General features: G+C 41.3%; 1 protein-coding gene and 1 pseudogene across 1 annotated transcript in view; one reads left to right on the top strand and one right to left on the bottom strand.

The window, feature by feature from the left end:
* TXNDC12 (thioredoxin domain containing 12) overlaps nucleotides 1–19,941 on the bottom strand; it is a 33,737-nt gene extending 13,796 nt beyond the window's left edge. The window contains exons 1-2 of the mRNA XM_006043741.4: nucleotides 19,426–19,941; nucleotides 1,230–1,290 (exon numbers count right to left, since the gene is read on the bottom strand). Coding sequence (XP_006043803.1) covers nucleotides 1,230–1,290; nucleotides 19,426–19,522 — 158 coding nt within the window. The 5' untranslated portion in view covers nucleotides 19,523–19,941. The remainder of the gene's footprint in view (nucleotides 1–1,229; nucleotides 1,291–19,425) is intronic.
* LOC102407462 lies at nucleotides 2,951–3,334 on the top strand (annotated as a pseudogene).
* Nucleotides 19,942–20,076: the final 135 nt, after the last annotated feature.

The raw sequence follows: 20,076 nt of genomic DNA, 5'->3' as shown, positions 1-20,076 counted from the left end.
TCAAATATTACTTGGAGCATATTTAAAATTACTTATTGTTGGAAATTTGCTGTTATGACTCAGGTAACTCAACCTGGGGCTCTGTAACAACCTAGAGGAGTAGAAAAGGGTGGGAGGTGGGAGGAAGGTCAAGAGGGAGAGGACATATGTACACCTATGGCGAATTCATGTTGATGTATGGCAGAAATCAAACCGATATTGTAAAGCAATTATCCTTCAATTAAAAATAAATTTTAAAATAAATGAATAAAATTACTTTTTATCTGAAATTCAAATTTAACTGGGCATCCTTTAAAAAAATTTTTTTATTGAAGTATAGTTGCTTTACAATGTTGTGTTAGTTTCTACTGTACAGCAAAGTGAATCACCAGTATATATACATACACCCCCTCATTTTTGGATTTCCTTCCCATTTAGGTCACCACAGAGCACTGAGTATGGTTTTCTAAATTAGACAATAGGTTCTCATTAGTTATCTACTTTACAAATAGTATCAATAGTGTATTTATGTCAATCTCAATCTCCCAATTCATCCCACCAACCCTCCTTGTCCCCTTGGTGTTCATAAGATTATAGTCATCCTCCATTTGTATTTGCTAAATTTGGCAACCCCACTTCTGCAGAAGATATGAGTCTCAGAGCCATGAAGCTATAGGATCTGTTCTAGCAAAAGCAAGCATTATCATTTGGTAGGTGCAGAAGTATAAGTGTTTCTATGCAAGGATGTGTGTGTATAAAGTAAGTGCAAACATACTGGATTTTTGTATCTCTCCAGTACAGTATAGCAGGGAATGTGCATTTCTTCCTCCTTTTGTACATTTCCTGTGCATAGACTACACATACTTGGAACTTAAGACTATTCAACTTGAGACTATTAGGCAGTATGTTTTACTGGCTGAGTGTAGGATTTGAAGTGTCTGGGTACAGATCTTGGCTCTACCACTTAACTAGCTGTATGATTATTTAACTGCTCTATGCCTTAGTTTTCTCATCTATAAAATGAAGATAACAACAGTACCAACCTCAGAAGAGTTGTTGTTAGATAAGTTAATTCACATAATAAATGTCTGGTGCATAATAAGCACTTAAAAACGTTAGCTAGTATTATTACTTTTGTTGTTGTTATGCAACTACTCCACTGTTCTGCCTTGGCATAACCCTTCACCTGAAATTAATGCTAAGTTGATGGCTGGAAAGTGTTCTAGATAAGCTAAAACCATATCTTGTACCTGGCAGCTGCTTCCTTCTTCCCATCTTCTAGCGTCCTCCAATGAATGTGATCTCCAAAACCTGGAAGGAAAGAGCCTCATAAATATTCACACATGAACAAAGGGCAAAGACCCATGAAAGAAATGTAGCATATTCACAAGATACTCATAAAAAAGGCTTTCCTTTGTCAAGAGCATGGTGTTCAAGTCTCAACTCCACCGCTTTCTAGGTGTATAGAACCATGGACAGTCCCATACCTCAAGTCTCAGTTTTCATACCTGCAAAATGGAGATAATGTCACCTAATTCAGTTTTTAAGGAGATTAAATTATTAATGGCTATGAAAACCTTTGTAAACTAACAGAGTATGCAAATAATACTATAAGAATGAATGAGAATTTTCCACAGTTATCATAAAGCAGGTCCTAACAAATCATTGCTAGTTGGAGTCAACACAGCAGTATAGTTTAAAGAGTCAGAAAGACATTAAATGTGTGAATTTTGTAAATGAAGTAAGTTCTTGAAGTCCCAGTTTCTTCATCTATAAAATCAAGACTAATACCCATACCTCCAAGTGGTGGTGTAAGGATTTTAAGACAATATATTTTGAGATAATATAAAGTTATTCTTGTTATTTTTCCCCACACTTCAGTTAGAGTGATCTTTTAAAATCACATATTTGCTTGGTAAAATATCTTTCAGAGGCGTTTCAAAGCCCTAAAAGGGAAGATCAAACTCTTATAGCAAGGTTTCTGAAGCCTTTCAGAATATGGCTCCTACCCCCCTCTCCAGGCTCACTTTACACACTTTTCTTAAAATCTTACACAAAAAACTAATTTTCAGGAGCAGTTCTCTCAGGATTACTTGAGATGCTGTCTCCCAGGCTTGAAGTCCTAAAAATTCCCACCAAATAAAACATAACTCTCAAAAACAAAAAAAAACTAATTTTCATTTCCTTAAATACAATATGCACTCTCTCTCCCCTTCAGCCTTCATAATCGCTGCTTCCTTTGCCTTTCCTCCCACTGTCACCTCCAATTCACTCTTCAGGTATGAAACTAGCAGGCATTTCTTCTGGTAAATCTTCTCTGACTCCCCAGGCACTCTATTCTTACCCCATCACTGTGCTTCCCAGGCTGAACTGTAAATGTTTATGTGTGTCTGTCTCCTTCACTCTAAAGGAAATTCCCTATGGGCTGGGACCATATCTGTCTTATTTCCTCCTGTTTCCCTAGCATTTAGCACTATACAGGGCTTCCCTGGTGACTCGGACAGTAAAGAATCTGCCTGCAATGCAGGAGACCTGGGTTTGATCCCTGTGTGGGAAAGATTCCCTAGAGTAGGAAAGGGCAACCCACTCCAATATTCTTGCCAGTAGAATCTCATGGACAGAGGAGCCTGGCAAGCTACAGTCCATGGGGTCACAAAGAGTTGGACATAACTGAGCGACTAACATTTTCATTTTTCATGGCTATAGCAAGTGCTCCACAAAATATTTATTGAGCAAATGAATATTAGTTAGGCCATCTCACATAAATGACTTAATTTTGCATCTTGAAAATAGTGACTGTAACAATGCTAGGTGTTATTTATTGACCAATTTACACATGTCCTGCACATCACACATATTATCTTATTTAAATTTATTCTTAACAATAACCCTTTCACTGAACCTCTCTATATTTCCATTAAAATAGGCATAATAATAGCTGTATCTTGCCTTTCCAACCCTGGCCGGCAGGATGGCTCCTGCATAGAAGGATGGTGAGAAGGGCTGGGCCACTATCAATGGAGGTGGTACCTAGAGAATACACTATGAACATTCACAAGCACCCATGGAATGGGTTTCAGGAAGCATGCCCCTCGGGCACTCAAAAGAAATCTGGAAATTTGCCATGAAGGAGATAGGAACTCCAGATGTACGCACTGACACTAGACTCAACAAAGTTGTCTGGGCCAAAAGAATAAGTAATGTCCCATACTGTACCTACGTGCCTACCTGTACATGGTTGTCCAGGAAATGTAATGAGGATGAAGATTCACCAAACAAGCTCTGTATGTTGTTTACCTATGTACCTGTCACCACTTTCAAAGATCTACATATAGTTAATGTGGATGGGAACTAACTGCTAATGGTTCAATAAAGTTACAGAACCTCAAAAACAAAACAAAAAAACAATAGAAAACTTGTATCTCGTAAGATTGTTGTTGAACATTAAATTACATATATATATTACATATATATATATAAATCTTAAGACAGTGCTTAGCAGATTGAAAATGATCAGTAAACAGCACCTTTTGTCATTCTTTACAGTTGAAGCTTTTGAGACTCAGAATACACAGCCTGTACCAGGTCACATAGCTGATAAATGGCCAAGCAGGGGTTTTAAGTTCAATTTTATGACTTTTAGTTACCATACATACTGTCCTTGAGGCCTTTCTTTCCCAGAAATTTCCATCAGCTTAGCACAGGGAAATAAACAGCTCATCCAGATTAGCACTGAGAGGCAGTATCCAAACTAACCATCACTTTTCATTCCAAGTAGCATGGGCTACTGGCCAAGGGAAAATGTGTCACTTGCCTACAGCCCAAAGTCTAATCCTGGAGAGAGAACAACCAAGTGACAGTGAAACTGGGAAGATGCCCAGGAGAACTGGAAGGTGCCTTACTATGACAATCATCATTCTACCTGTCAAAACCTAAATTCAGGCAACAGAACCCTGCTTTGGAGAGATGCCTGACTAGACAGTCTGGAGAGATATTCACCTACAAAACAACGAAATCCTACATAAAATAGACTTCCCAAAAGGCACCCACTGGGCTCAAAGTAATAGACACAAACACAAAGTAAGCCTAAATCAGACAAGGAACAATGAGCAACAAGCAAAAGGCAAGGCTAGCCTGAAAGCAAATGTCCATCATCATGTGGCAAGATGAAGGAGATGAATCTGAGACTCCATTTTAACCCAGCTGTCAAAAGCAACTAGAGTGATTCCAGGGCAGTAATTAGTAGCCGCTGGTTTCCAGATGAATCAAATGCCGAACTTTCCTAGAGGAAAGCATTACTAATGCTAGGCCTCCAGGATAACCTATATAAATAACCATTATGACCTTACAATCATAGATCACGAAACCTGTAAGCAAAGCAGTCACCACAAGTAAGAGCAGAATCAACAATTAGATAAGAGGACTTCAGATATTAGAATGATCAGGCATAGGATACAAAAGTAACTATTATATAACCACTGAAAGAAAGAACATATGGCATGACAAAAATATGCATATAATAAAACACAAAATAGGCAAAACTGTAAAGGCACCAAATAGAATTTTTTTAACTAACGTGATTTTTTAAATACAAAATCAATGAATATTCAGTGATACACAGAAATGAGTTATTAAGCCATAAAAAGACATAAAAGAGCCTAAAGTGCATACTGGTAAGTGAAAGATGCCAATCTAAAAAGGCTACATAATGTAGGATTCCAATTATATATGATTAGTGTTCTGGAAAAGGCAAAACTATGGAGACAGTAAAAGACCACACTAATGCAGGGGAAACTGGGATAGGGAAAGGTGAAGTGGTAAGGATTCACATGGGAACTCTGAATTTTCTGCTCAAATTTTCTATAGATCTTAAATTGTTTAAAAATAAACTCTACTAATGAAAAAACAATTCAATGGATAGATTAAAATAGCAAATTAGAGACAGGTGGAAACGTGAATCAGATGCTATCCAGAATATAGCACAGAGATAAGGAGAGAGAAAATGTAAAAGAAATAGACAGTAGATTAAGAAAAGATTGGTATATTTAAAACTGGAGTCTCTGAATGCAAAGTTGAAGGAAAAAAACTTATCTGAAGAGATAATATACTGGGGTGGGAACTGGATGATGGAAAAACAAGAGTGGAAGGAAATATATACCTCTTAAAAGTATTAAACCATGCTAATGTTTCCAAGGCAAACCATTCAATATCACAGTAATCCAAGTCTATGCCCCAACCAGTAACGCTGAAGAAGCTGAAGTTGAACGGTTCTATGAAGACCTACATGACCTTTTAGAACTAACACCCAAAAAGATGTCCTTTTCATTACAGGGGACTGGAATGCAAAAGTAGGAAGTCAAGAAACACCTGGAGTAACAGGCACATTTGGCCTTGGAATATGGAATGAAGCAGGGCAAAGACTAATAGAGTTTTGCCAAGAAAATGCACTGGTCATAGCAAACACCCTCTTCCAACAACACAAGAGAAGACTCTACACATGGACATCACCAGATGGTCAACACCAAAATCAGATTGATTATGTTCTCTGCAGCCAAAGATGGAGAAGCTCTATACAGTCAACAAAAACAAGACCGGAAGCTGACTGTGGCTCAGATCATGAACTCCTTATTACCAAATTCAGACTTAAACTGAAGAAAGTAGGGAAAACCACTAGACCATTCAGGTATGACCTAAATCAAATCCCTTATGATTATAGAGTGGAAGTGAGAAATAGATTTAAGGGCCTAGATCTGATAGACAGAGTGCCTGATGAACTATGGACGGAGGTTCGTGACATTGTACAGGAGACAGGGATCAAGACTATCCCCATGAAAAGAAATGCAAAAAAAGCAAAATGGCTGTCTGGGGAGGCCTTACAAATAGCTGTGAAAAGAAGAGAAGCGAAAAGCAAAGGAGAAAAGGAAAGATATAAGCATCTGAATGCAGAGTTCCAAAGAATAGCAAGGAGAGAGAAGAAAGCCTTCCTCAGTGATCAATGCAAAGAAATAGAGGAAAACAACAGAATGGGAAAGACTAGGGATCTATTCAAGAAAATCAGAGATACCAAGGGGACATTTCATGCAAAGATGGGCTTGATAAAGGACAGAAATGGCATGGACCTAACAGAAGCAGAAGATATCAAGAAGAGGTGGCAAGAATACACAGAAGAACTGAACAAAAAAGATCTTCACGACCAAGATAATCACGATGGTGTGATCACTGACCTAGAGCCAGACATCCTGGAATGTGAAGTCAAGTGGGCCTTAGAAAGCATCACTACGAACAAAGCTAGTGGAGGTGATGGAATTCCAGTTGAGCTATTTCAAATCCTGAAAGATGATGCTGTGAAAGTGCTACACTCAATATGCCAGCAAATTTGGGAAACTCAGCAGTGGCCACAGGACTGGAAAAGGTCAGTTTTCATTCCAATCCCAAAGAAAGGCAATGCCAAAGAATGCTCAAACTACTGCACAATTCGCTCATCTCACATGCTAGTAAAGTAATACTCAAAATTCTCCAAGCCAGGCTTCAGCAATACGTGAACCGTGAACTTCCTGATGTTCAAGCTGGTTTTAGAAAAGGCAGAGGAACCAGAGATCAAATTGCCAACATCCACTGGATCATGGAAAAAGCAAGAGAGTTCCAGAAAAACATCTATTTCTGCTTTATTGACTATGCCAAAGCCTTTGACTGTGTGGATTACAATAAACTGTGGAAAATTCTGAAAGAGATGGGAATACCAGACCACCTGACCTGCCTCTTGAGAAATCTGTATGCAGGTCAGGAAGCAACAGTTAGAACTGGACATGGAACAACAGACTGGTTCCAAATAGGAAAAGGAGTTTGTCAAGGCTGTATATTGTCACCCTGCTTATTTAACATATATGCAGAGTACATCATGAGAAATGCTGGACTGGAAGAAACACAAGCTGGAATCAAGATTGCTGGGAGAAAGATCAATAACCTCAGATATGCAGATGACACCACTCTTATGGCAGAAAGTGAAGAGGAACTCAAAAGCCTCTTGATGAAAGTGAAAGTGGAGAGTGAAAAAGTTGGCTTAGAGCTCAACATTCAGAAAACGAAGATCATGGCATCTGGTCCTATCACTTCATGGGAAATAGATGGGGAAACAGTGGAAACTGTGTCAGACTTTATTTTTTTGGGCTCCAAAATCACTACAGATGGTGACTAAAACCATGAAATTAAAAGACGCTTACTCCTTGGAAGGAAAGTTATGACCAACCTAGAGAGCATATTCAAAAGCAGAGACATTACTTTGCCAACAAAGATCCGTCTAGTCAAGGCTATGGTTTTTCCTGTGGTCATGTATGGATGTGAGAGTTGGACTGTGAAGAAGGCCGAGCGCTGAAGAATTGATTCTTTTGAACTGTGGTGTTGGAGAAGACTCTTGAGAGTCCCTTGGACTGCAAGGAGATCCAACTAGTCCATTCTGAAGGAGATCAGCCCTGGGATTTCTTTGGAGGGAATGATGCTAAAGCTGAAACTCAAGTACTTTGGTCACCTCATGCGAAGAGTTGACTCGTTGGAAAAGACTGATGCTGGGAGGGATTGGGGGCAGGAGGAGAAGGGGACGACAGAGGATGAGATGGCTGGATGGCATCACCGACTCAATGGACGTGAGTCTCAGTGAACTCCGGGAGTTGGTGATGGACAGGGAGGCCTGGCGTGCTGCGATTCATGGGGTCGTGAAGAGTCGGACACAACTGAGCGACTGAACTCAACTGAACTGAATGTATCATATCTACTTAAAAACACATTTGCATTTTTTAGAAAGAAAAAAAGATGAATGATAACAGTTTCAAGAACCAAGATAAAACATGAAACTGCAGATAGTAAGAAGCACAATGTATAGCTGACAAATTACAAAAAGAAATCACACACATATAAATTGTAGTGAAACTGCAGAAGAACCAAATATTAAGATCTTAAAAGCATTTCAAAGAGAAATGACATATTTCCATTCAAAGATCGACAATTAGACTGACAGTAACAAATTGGAAATCAGATGGCAAAACATTGTCTTCAACATGCTGAAAGAAAGTATCTCTAAATTTAGAATTGTGTACCTAGCAAAACTATCTTTCAAGAACAAGGCCAAAATAGACATTTTTAGATAAACTGAGGTATTTTTCTACCATCAGGTAGTCACCACTCATTATTTCAGTATTTATTGAGCAGTATTATGTAGTGGTTAAGAGCATGGACTATGGACCTAGACTCCCTGGCTTTGATTCCTGTAGTTCTGTAGCTAACTAGCTGTGTGACTTTGGGCAAGTTACTTAAACTCAATTTCTTCGGCTGTAAATGAGAGTAACAATAGCACCTACCTACCTTGTTGGGCTGCTTTGAGGATTAAATAAATCAATACGTTAAAGATCTTAAAACACACGAAAGACGTTGAATTGCCAAAACAATCTTGAGAAAAAGGAACAAAGCTGGAGGCATCCTGTTCTCTGACTTCAGACTATACTGCAAAGCTACAGTCATGAGAATAGCACAGTAATGGCACAAAAACAGATACACAGATCAATGGAACAGAATAGAAAGCCCAGAAGTAAACCCACATTCTTATGATCAATTAATCTATGAAAAGGAGGAAAAGTATACAAAAAAGAAAAGACAGTTTCTTCAATAAGTAGTACGAGGAAAACTGGACAGTTACATGTAAAAGAATGAAATTACAACACTTTCTCATACTACATACAAAAATAAATTCAAAAGGGATTAAAGACTTAAATAATAGGCCTGAAATCAGAAAACTCCTAGAAGAGAGCCTAGGCAGAACACCTTTGACACAAATCACAGCAATATTGTTTTGTATCTGTCTCCTAAGGGGAAAGGAACAAAAGCAAAAAATAAAACAAATGGTACCTAATTAAACTTAAATGCTTTTGCACAGCAAAGGAAACCATAGACAAAACAAAAAGACATCCTACTGAAAGGGGAAAAAAATGTTTGCAAATGATATGACCAATAAGAGGGTTAACAACCAAAAATACATTAATAGCTCATACAGTTCAATATCAAAAAACCAAACAACCCAATTAAAAAGTGGACACAGATATTTTTGCTAAGAAAACACAATAGAAATTACCAACTGGCATATGAAAAAATACTCAAAATCAAGAACCACAATGAGATATCACCCCATACCTTTCAAAATGGCTATCTTGAAACAGACAAGAAATAATTTTTCTGGGCTCCAAAATCACTACAGATGGTGACTGTAGCCATGAAATTAAAAGACGCTTACTCCTTGGAAGGAAAGTTATGAACCTAGACAGCATATTAAAAAGCAGAGACATTACTTTGTCAACAAAGGTTCGTCTAGTCAAGGCTATGGTTTTTCCAGTGGTCATGTATGGATGTGAGAGTTGGACTATAAAGAAAGCTGAGAGCAGAAGAATTGATGCTTTTGAACTGTGGTGTTGGAGAAGACTCTTGAGAGTCCCTTGGACTGCAAGAAAATCCAACCAGTCCATCCTAAAGGAGATCAGTCCTGAATATTCATTGGAAGGACTGATGTTGAAGCTGAAACTCCAATACTTTGGCCACCTGATGCGAATAGCTGACTCATTGGAAAAGACCCTGATACTGGGAAACATTGAGGGCAGGAGGAGAAGGGGACAACAGAGGATGAGATGGTTGGATGCCATCACCGACTCAATGGACATGGGTTTGGGTGGACTCTGGGTGTTGGTGATGGACAGGGAGGCCTGGCGAGCTGTGGTTCATGGGGTCGCAAAGAGTAGGATACAACTGAGCAACTGAACTGAATGAATAGATATTAAAGAATAGGTGGAGAAAAGGAAACCCTTGCACATTGTTAGTGGGGATATAAATGGGTGCAGTCACTGTGGAAAACAGCTTGGAGGTCCCTTAAAAAACTAAAAATAGAACTACTATGTGATTCAGCAATTTCACTCCCGAGTATACATCTGGAAAATACTGAAAACTAATTTGAAGATATACATACCCCAGTGTTCACAGCAGCTTCCCAAGTAGCGCTAGTGGTACACAGCCATCTCTAACAGGCCTGGTACAGATCCATCTCTCAGCCTTCAGGAGGAACCAATGCTGCCAGAACCTTGATTTCAAACTCCTACTCTCTAGAACTGTGAGACAACAAATTTCTGTTGTTTAAGTCACTCAGCTTGTGTTACTTTGTTATTGCAGCCCTAGTAAACTAATACAGAAAAGGCAAAAGCAAAATAGACTAGTAAAGTGGTCACTGGGATAATTCAGGCATGTGATAACAGTGGTTTGGACTAGCTGTGACGATAGAGGAAGCAGATACTATCAGATTCTGGACATATTTTGAAGGTAAATTTGAAAGGATTTTGTCCTGGATATGGGGTGAGAGAAGTTAATGATGACTCGAAGGCTTTTTGGCCTGAGCAACTAGAAGAATGGACTTGTCATTAATAGAGATGGGGAAGATAGTAGGTGGAGTGAGTTTTGGAAAGAAACATTCAAGTGCCTGGATATGGATACGCTCATTTTGAGATGCTTACTTCCCTGGTGGCTCAGATGGTAAAGTGTCTGTCTACAAGGCAGGAGACCCAGGTTTGAGCCCTGGGTTGGGAAGATCCCCTGGAGAAGGAAATGGCAATCCACTCCAGTACTGCTGCTGCTGCTAAGTCACTTCAGTCGTGTCCGACTCTATGTGACCCCATAGACAGCAGACCACCAGGCTCCCCTGTCCCTGGGATTCTCCAGGCAAGAACACTGGAGTGGGTTGCCATTTCCTTCTCCAATGCATGAAAGTGAAAAGTGAAAGTGAAGTTGCTCAGTCGTGTCCGACTCTTAGCGACCCCATGGATTGCAGCCCACCAGGCTCCTCCGCCCATGGGATTTTCCAGGCAAGAGTACTGGAGTGGGGTGCCATTGCCTTCTTGGACTCCAGTACTATTGCCTGAAAATCCCATGGACAGAGGAGCCTGGTAGGCTAGTCTATGGGGTCACAAAGAGTAGGACACGACTGAGCGACTTCACTTTCACTTCACTAGACAACAAAACAGAGATGCTGAATAAGCAACTAAATATCTGAGACTGGAATTCAAGGGACAGTTATCAGCATGCAGATGTTATTTAAAGCTTAAGAGAGAACAGGATCACCAAGGGAGTGATTATAGATAAAGAGGGAGTTCAGGAACCCTGGAGCACTACTAGATAAGGGACATAAAGAAGCAACCAAAGACCAGCTGGTGACAAAGAACTGCCACCAGCAGCACACGGAATTCCAGAAGTGTTTCCAGGATCTTTTAAGAGGAAGGATGATCCACTGACTCCAATACTCCTATTAAATCAGAAACTTCGGAATTTAGCAAGTAGAGAACAATGCAGACCTTGACAAGCCCAGTTTCAGTAGGAGTGAGAATGAAAAGATGATTAGAGTAGGATCAAGACAGCCCAGGGGAAGAATTAGGGAACAAGCACACACAACTCTCTCAAAGAATTTTGCTGTGCAGGGGCAATTGCTAGAGGGTGCTGTGAGTCCATGAAGGGTTTGTATTCAATATGGAGGAAAGGATAGGATGTTGAAAGCTGATAGAAAAGATATAATAAAGATAGGATAAAGCCTAACTACAAGGAACAGTGAGCAAATTAACTGGCAAACATGTGGATATATCTAAATACATTTGCATAAAATTTTTAATGCTCAATTTATGGTTAAAAAAAAGACAGAGAACTAAAGTATTGGACAACATAGCTTATAAAGAAAGAGGAAGTGACTGAAATTAGAATGTTCTAAGGCCCACTAACTATTGGGGGAGATAATCCCAAGGAAAGGCAATGCCAAAGAATGCTCAAACTACTGCACAATTGCACTCATCTCACATGCTAGTAAAGTACTACTCAAAATTCTCCAAGCCAGGCTTCAGCAATACGTGAACCGTGAACTTCCTGATGTTCAAGCTGGTTTTAGAAAAGGCAGAGGAACCAGAGATCAAATTGCCAACATCCGCTGGATCATGGAAAAAGCAAGAGAGTTCCAGAAAAACATCTATTTCTGCTTTATTACCTATGCCAAAGCCTTTGACTGTGTGGATCACAATAAACTGTGGAAAATTCTGAAAGAGATGGGAATACCAGACCACCTGACCTGCCTCTTGAGAAATCTGTATGCAGGTCAGGAAACAACAGTTAGAACTGGACATGGAACAACAGACTGGTTCCAAATAGGAAAGGGAGTACGTCAAGGCTGTATATTGTCACCCTGCTTATTTAACTTATATGCAGAGTACATCATGAGAAACACTGGACTGGAAGAAGCACAAGCTGGAATCAAGATTGCTGGGAGAAATATCAATAACCTCAGATATGCAGATGACACCACCCTTATGGCAGAAAGTGAAGAGGAACTCAAAAGCCTCTTGATGAAAGTGAAAGTGGAGAGTGAAAAAGTTGGCTTAGAGCTCAACATTCAGAAAACGAAGATCATGGCATCCGGTCCCATCACTTCATGGGAAATAGATGGGGAAACAGTGGAAACAGTGTCAGACTTTATTTTTCTGGGCTCCAAAATCACTACAGATGGTGACTGCAGCCATGAAATTAAAAGACGCTTACTCCTTGGAAGGAAAGTTATGACCAACCTAGATAGCATATTCAAAAGCAGAGACGTTACTTTGCCAACAAAGGTCCGTCTAGTCAAGGCTATGGTTTTTCCTGTGGTCATGTGTGGATGTGAGAGTTGGACTGTGAAGAAAGCTGAGCGCCGAAGAATTGATGCTTTTGAACTGTGATGTTGGAGAAGACTCTTGAGAGTCCCTTGGACTGCAAGGAGATCCAACCAGTCCATTCTGAAGGAGATCAGCCCTGGGATTTCTTTGGAAGGAATGATGCTAAAGCTGAAACTCCAGTACTTTGGCCACCTCATGCGAAGAGTTGACTCATTGGAAAAGACTCTGATGTTGGGAGGGATTGGGGGCAGGAGGAGAAGGGGACGACAGAGGATGAGATGGCTGGATGGCATCACTGACTTGATGGACGTGAGTCTGAGTGAACTCTAAGAGTTGGTGATAGACAGGGAGGCCTGGCGTGCTGCGATTCACGGGGTCGCAAAGAGTTGGACACAACTGAGCTACTGAACTGAACTGAAGATATTAATGTTAGATTTTGTTGTTAAATATGTGAGTAAAATTCCAGAAGTAACCACTAAAAGAAAAGAAGGGTGCGAACTTCCAAATTAAATAAAGGCAATAAAGCAATACAATAACCAGCAAATATTCAAACCCCAAAGAAAGGGAGAAAAAGAATAGAAAAAAACAGTAGCAATAGAAAATTGGATGAGAGAAATAAGACCAGCTCTGTCAATAATCACTACAAATATAAGTGAACAAAACTTGCCAGGTAAAGTTAAAGTAAGAAATTGTCAGATTTTGGTTTAAAAAAAAATCCTCTATGATGTTTACAAGAGCACCTAAAACAGAAGGACTTGTAAAAGTCAAAAGTAAAATGATTGAAAACTATATCCCAGACAGATGAAAACTATATATCCCAGACAGACATCAGGCAAAACAAAATTAGGCAAGCTAGATTACTATCAAGCAAAATAAAATTTCTCCATAAATACGGACTACTCAGAAGCTAGCTTACAAAGCATACAGTCATAGGTTATAGCTAAGAGAGACCCTAGGGCAGTGGGGCTTCCCTGGAGGCTCAGATGGTGAAGAATCTGCCTGCAATGCAGGAGACCTGAATTCAATCCCTGGGTCCGGAAGGCCCCTGGAGAAAGAAATGGCAACCCACTCCAGTATTCTTGCCTGGAGAATTCCATGGACAGAGGAGCCTGGCATGCTACAGCCAATGGGGTTGGAAGAGTTGGACACAGCTTAATGATTAAACCCAGGGTAGCGCTGTTTAACTGATCTTTCTCCAATGATGGAAATGTCTATATCTGCACTGTTCAGTATGGTAGCTACAAACTGTTGAGTACCTGAAACATGGCTAATCCAACACAGAAGCTGGATTTTTAAAGTTTAATTTTAATTAATTTAAAATTTGAGTGGTAAGGGCCTATCACTACTTCACTGGACAACACAAAGTTGCAGATCAGTCCAATCCTCTCACATTACAAAAGCCTGGAAGAGGCTACCGGAGACCACAAAAGAAGCCACAACCAAAATTTAGTCTGATTCCTAATTAAAATACTTTCCCAGAGCCCAGCACTTCCCTGGCTGCCTTAGTGCATTGTTCCCAAGAGTAATTCTAGAGATGTAACATGAAACAGTTCACTATGTGTAAAAAATTTATTTGAAAATTCATATTAAAAAGTAAATTGAAATTTTTCATAAGTAATAATCACCACCGTCATGTTTTGAGTGCTTACTCTATGGAATAATGATGATAATGTGTTGTGTGTTAGCTGCTCAGTTGATTCCAACTCTTTGTGGCCCCATGGACTGTAGCCTACCAGGCTCCTCTGTCCATGGGATTCTCAGGCAAGAATTCTGGAGTGGGTAGGCATTCCCTTTTCCAGGGGATCTTCCCGACACAGGAATTGAGCCCAAGTCTCCTGCACTGCAGGTCAATTCCTTACCTTCTGAGCTAATAGGGAAGCCCCGATTATGATAATATAATAACATTAGTAATGACTGCACCCCACTCCAGTACTCTTGCCTGGAAAATCCATGGACGGAGGAGCCTGGAAGGCTGCAGTCCATGGGGTCGCTAAGAGTCGGACACGACTGAGCGACTTCACTTTCACTTTTCACTTTCATGCATTGGAGAAGGAAATGGCAACCCACTCCAGTGTTCTTGCCTGGAGAATCCCAGGGATGGGGGCGCCTGCCGTCTCTGTGGTCACACAGAGTCGGACACGACTGAAGTGACTTAGCAGCAGCAGCAGCAACACTTATATGAAGTGAAGTTGCTCAGTCGTGTCCAACTCTTTGCGACCCCATGGACTGTAGCCTACCAGGCTCCTCAGTCCGTGGGATTTTCCAGGCAAGAGTACTGGAGTGGGTTGCCATTTTAGGGGATCTTCCCGACCAGGGATCAAACCTGGGTCTCCCACATTATAGGCAGATGCTTTACCGTCTGAGCTACTAGAGAAGCCCAACACTTATATGGGATTTACTATATGCCTGGCATAGTTTTTCATGCTTTTACATGTATTGAATTATTTAATCCTTAAACTTATGAGGTAGAAACTCAATTGTCTTCATTTTACAGACAAGGAAGGTGAAGTTAAATAGCTTGCTAGTAAATGCCATAGATGGGATTAGAACCTACATGGTGGAGTTCCAGAGTCTGTAGTTTACTCACCATACTTCACTAACTCTCCTGCAAAGATAAACATGAATAAATGAATAAAGGAACATGGCTTTCCTAAAGCAGAAGGAAAACACAGACTTCAGGTCTGGAAAACCTGGGTCCTTATGTTTCCCTTCAAAAATAACTTGAAAACTTGAAAAGGCACAGTGCTTATCTTGTTGCTACCTACTCCCTGACACCACCCACACTCATACCCATGCCAACATGGAACATCTGAAGACAGTCCAACTTCCTCAAGTATCACCTGCACAGCCACTTTATTTATTCCAGTTATCTGCAGAGTGAGCTGAAAGTTCCCACATTAGCAGCTCCTTCCCTAACACATTAATTTAAAAGGTGGGGGAGGAAAGAAAGTGACTGTTTCCAAACAAGGATTTACATCAGAATTCCCAAGCCCTTCAGGCTAAAACTATTTTCCTGAGGGTAAGCTAAGGACAGCAGAAAAGTATTACCCACCCTCTCCCAGCTGACAGAACAAAAGGCTAAGTGTCCGAACTGGCAGCCAAGCCTCTGAAATAGGGAACACTGTACCTGAGAGGTAGAACACCACGGCTAAATAAAATCTGTATGCATCAAACAAGTCCTAATTCAGCCACTTGCTGTTTTCATGTATGTGAAATATGATTAACCAAAATATCTGTCTCTTAGGCTTGTTGTGAATGTGAATAGGGTACAGTATGGAAGGTACACACCCCATATGTGTCAATGCCAAATGGTTATTTCAGAGACTTGACAAAGTCATCCATTTCTGTTTCAGGCAGGAGAGTGCATGAACCGCCCCCATTGATAACTTTCCCTTTTCTCCTTCAAAAGAGTCTCTGCACTCAGAGCAGGAGAGGACAAAAGCTCTGGAATCTCCATCTCAGCTGGTCCACTTACTAGCTATGTGACTCCTGCATCCCATTTTAGGCTCTTCGTCTGTGTAATGGGGATGATGACTACATCCCTTATCTACCTCAGTGGGCTATTATGAGGATTTAACCAGTCAGTACATGAAAAATACACAGAACGGTTCCTGGAATATAGCAAAATGTACAGTAAATGTTATCACTACACTTCTTCCCACAGGTGGTACATTCCAAATGTTGAGCACACAGAGAACAAGATTATTTTAGAGCTCTAAGATATTAGAGCTGGAAGGACTCTTAGGAATCATTTCTAGTCCAACTTTCTCATTTAATAAATGATCCCCAGGGAAGCCAAGAGCTGGCTATGTAGCCTGACCAGGATTAAAACTCAAGCCTCCTGATTTCTATCCAGTGCTCACACTACATCACTGTACTTCCTCTCTGCAAACTATCAGGCCATCATCTGGAAAGAGTCAAATCTACTTAAACTTCTGAGAAGAAATCTTACTTATCACTGCTCTGGGTAGCACTTTTCTGGGAGGTGGGGTGGGTGAACTATAATCTGTTTTCCAAGAATCCATATCCAGGAGATTAAAAAAAAAAAGTTTGCTATCTTATTAATTCCTTTCAGGAACAAGTCAATATTTTTCCTTGGGTAAATATAGTAAAAAGCATTAAATAAATACTCTCTACGTTTGTGACATGAATATTAAGTGCCTTTTGTTTGTTCATTTAATCCTCACAGCCCGTCCCCCACCAGGCTGCCCTTCTATGTGCTCCTCCAGTTCCCTGCCATTCCCCTGCTGACTGTACATATCACAGTGCCATGTAACTGCCCGCTTATTTGTGCTGATAGTCTTCAGACTATGAGCTGAAAAAAGACAGGGATCCCAACGATCATGTGTACCATTCATTTCTTCTTTCAACAAATATTTCTGAGCATAAGACAGAAATAGTCCTAACTTACTGGGGTAGACCATACTTTCCAAAGATGATTGCAGTAATACCTCCCATTCCACAAGCTCTTTTTACAACGTGACCTCAACATTCCTCCTGTGGGGGATGGAAAGGAGGTAGTTAATGTCCCTTCCCCTTGAACAGGCCCATGGAGTACAGAGGAAGTGATGCTACGTGACTTTTATGGCTAGATGACAAAATGCCATGTATTTTCACCTTGTTCCCTTAGGATGCTCACTCTTGGAATCCAGCTGTCATACGGTGAGGACGCTCACTCTAGCCCATGAAGACAAAACATATGGAGGAGTAACCAGCTCAGCTGAGGCCCCAGACTCGGAACCAAGGGATACACAAGGGATACACTGTGCCTTGTTTGACTTTCTGGCCCACAGAATCATTAGCATAATAGAATGATTTCTTTACACCACTTAATTTGGGGTGGCTTATTATGCAGCAATGGTAAATGGAACAACCACATGGAGCTTAACATCTAACAAAGAATACTGAATATGTGACTCCAAGGTATTGCCTACGCCTAACACAGTTAACTGGAATAATTACTGGGTAATTATTTATTGCATGTGTGAGATAGCTGTTATTATGCCCCTTTGGCACACGAGGAATTGAGCTTTGAGAAGTTTTAGCAACTTGCCCTAGGTTTCTCAGAAGGCAATGGCAACCCACCCTAGTACTCTTGCCTGGCAAATTCCATGGACAGAGGAGCCTGGTAGGCTGCAGTCCATGGGGTCGCTAGGAGTCGGACACGACTGAGCGACTTCACTTTCACTTTTCACTTTCATGCATTGGAGAAGGAAATGGCAACCCACTCCAGTGTTCTTGCCTGGAGAATCCCAGGGACGGGGGAGCCTGGTGGGCTGCCATCTCTGGGGTCGCATAGAGTCGGACACAACTGAAGCTTGACTTAGCGACTTAGCAGCAGCTAGGTCTCTCAACTGGTTTGTGGCAGAGTAAATTAAAACTCAAATCTAAACCCACTCCTAATACTACACGCTAATGTCTCCTTCAGTACTCATAATTGTACATGAATTTTACAGTAATCTGCTTTAAAATGGGACTGTCAGTACTTAAAACATTTTGGCCCAACAGAATTCCCTGTGGTTTCATCACTGAGATGGAAACCCACATATCACCTTCTCAGAGAAGCCTCCCCTGACCTTCCTAGCTCAAGTAATGTCAGCTCCCTCATCCTTTCTCAGTCTTTCTACTCCATCAGTTTCATTTTCTTCCCAGAACTCATCCCTAGCTGAAATTATCTTGTCTATTAATTTGTTCATGTACCTACTCTCTGTCTCTCTGAATTGAACACAAGCTTCATGAGAGCAGGAACCTTGTGTGTCCTGTCCACTCCTATATCCCTGGTGCCTAGGATCATGCCTGGAATATGGTAGGTAATCAAAAATTATTTACTCGATGAAGGAAATGACTGCATTCAGGTGCACTGAATGTCCACCCAATCTCATTATCCACCAATAAATGTGCAAATAGGGAGGATAAAACACAATTTAGAACAGCAGGGCTGTAGTAAAGACATTTCATACAGTGAGGTTAGTACAAAAACAAAACAAAACAAAAAAGGAATGGAAAGGAATACACACTACCACACAATCACCTAGAAAAAGCATAAACCCTGAGTTCCAATAAAGATGTAGACAATGGGATGGATGGAGTCGGCGGGGTGGGGGTGGGGGGTGTCACACCTCTTGTTCTCCATTCATAACGACTGTCCCCTCACTCTTCAAAAAAATCAGTTTCTTCAGACACACTGACTGAACCACATTAAGGACAACGGTTGATGACCGTCTAACATCAGACCTGCGACCCTTCATCCAGCCCTTCCTTTTGCATCAGTCACTGCTCCCTGGGATGCAGGTGCTGTTCCCTACAAGGTAAGGAGGCAGTAACCCAGCTCTTCAGGGAAGAGGTGAGGAGGGAAGTCTTCAGACCCAGGGCAAAGGTCTAAATACGCAGGTCCCCAAAGGTCCTATTTCTCCCAGGAGGGAAGGTAACAGTGCCTGAGGACCTACCAGGTGTTAGGCAGTATGCTGCTCTCTTAAACATGTTTTTCGAAATATAAAGGCCATTTCTGATCCCAACCCAAGAATTTAGGGAGGCCTCAAGTAAAACTTCCCCATCTCAACATTCCCCAGACCACTACTACTCCTTACCCCAAACTCCAGGAGCAATTGGGGAGGATACAAAGAAATCTAGCGTGGCCAGAGACAGAACGGGAAAGGAGTCGTGTTAGGACAAGAAGAGGGCTGTACTGGGCTAGGGCCCAGGATAAGTAAAGATTAAGAAAAGAATGCAGTCTGACCCTTTCCAAGCCCATTAGGTCCATGAGAAGAGGTGACGAGGAGCAGGAAACTGAAGCCCAGCAAACAGGTGGCCCCGAGACGAGGCCGCAGCTCCATGGTGGCAGGTGCGCGGAGCCACTGGGCTGAGCAGACGTAGGGCCGACGAAGTCCTAGGAGAAGGTCCGTGCGGTTTCCCAAGTGTGGATCAGCCCAGCCGTTCGCGTTCCCAGATTTTCTTTTTTTTTTTTTTTTCCCCTAACCCTGAAGGAAGTGATGTTAGACGGATGTGGGTGGCGCCTCCGGGGTCCGGTTTGGGAAGGAGTGAGAGTTTAAAGGTGTAGTTCACGTAGAAGGTTGCGGGAGTTGCTTTGGGGCGCTATTTGCTTCACCCCGGGTTCTGGACGTTTAGTCCGAGGACCGAGAAAGAAAAGATGGGCCGAGATAGTGGGGGTGGGGAGGAGTCTCGGGAGAACCGTTGCTGGATGCGTCCCCCAGCAAGCTAGCCCCTCCCCCTCAAGAACCACTGCACTTAATATTCACTAAGCAAATTACTGATCGGTGAAGTCAGCCGCTCCCAACAGTGGGCCGGTTGCCCATTGGTTCCGGGTCCCCCTTTCACCACCGCAAAAAAAAAAAAAAAAAAAAGAAAAGGCAGACAAGCGGATTTCATT

The sequence above is a fragment of the Bubalus bubalis genome, chromosome 6 (assembly GCF_019923935.1).
Source record: "Bubalus bubalis isolate 160015118507 breed Murrah chromosome 6, NDDB_SH_1, whole genome shotgun sequence".
NCBI lineage: Eukaryota > Metazoa > Chordata > Mammalia > Artiodactyla > Bovidae > Bubalus > Bubalus bubalis.
This window is presented reverse-complemented; position numbering and strand designations above follow the sequence as displayed.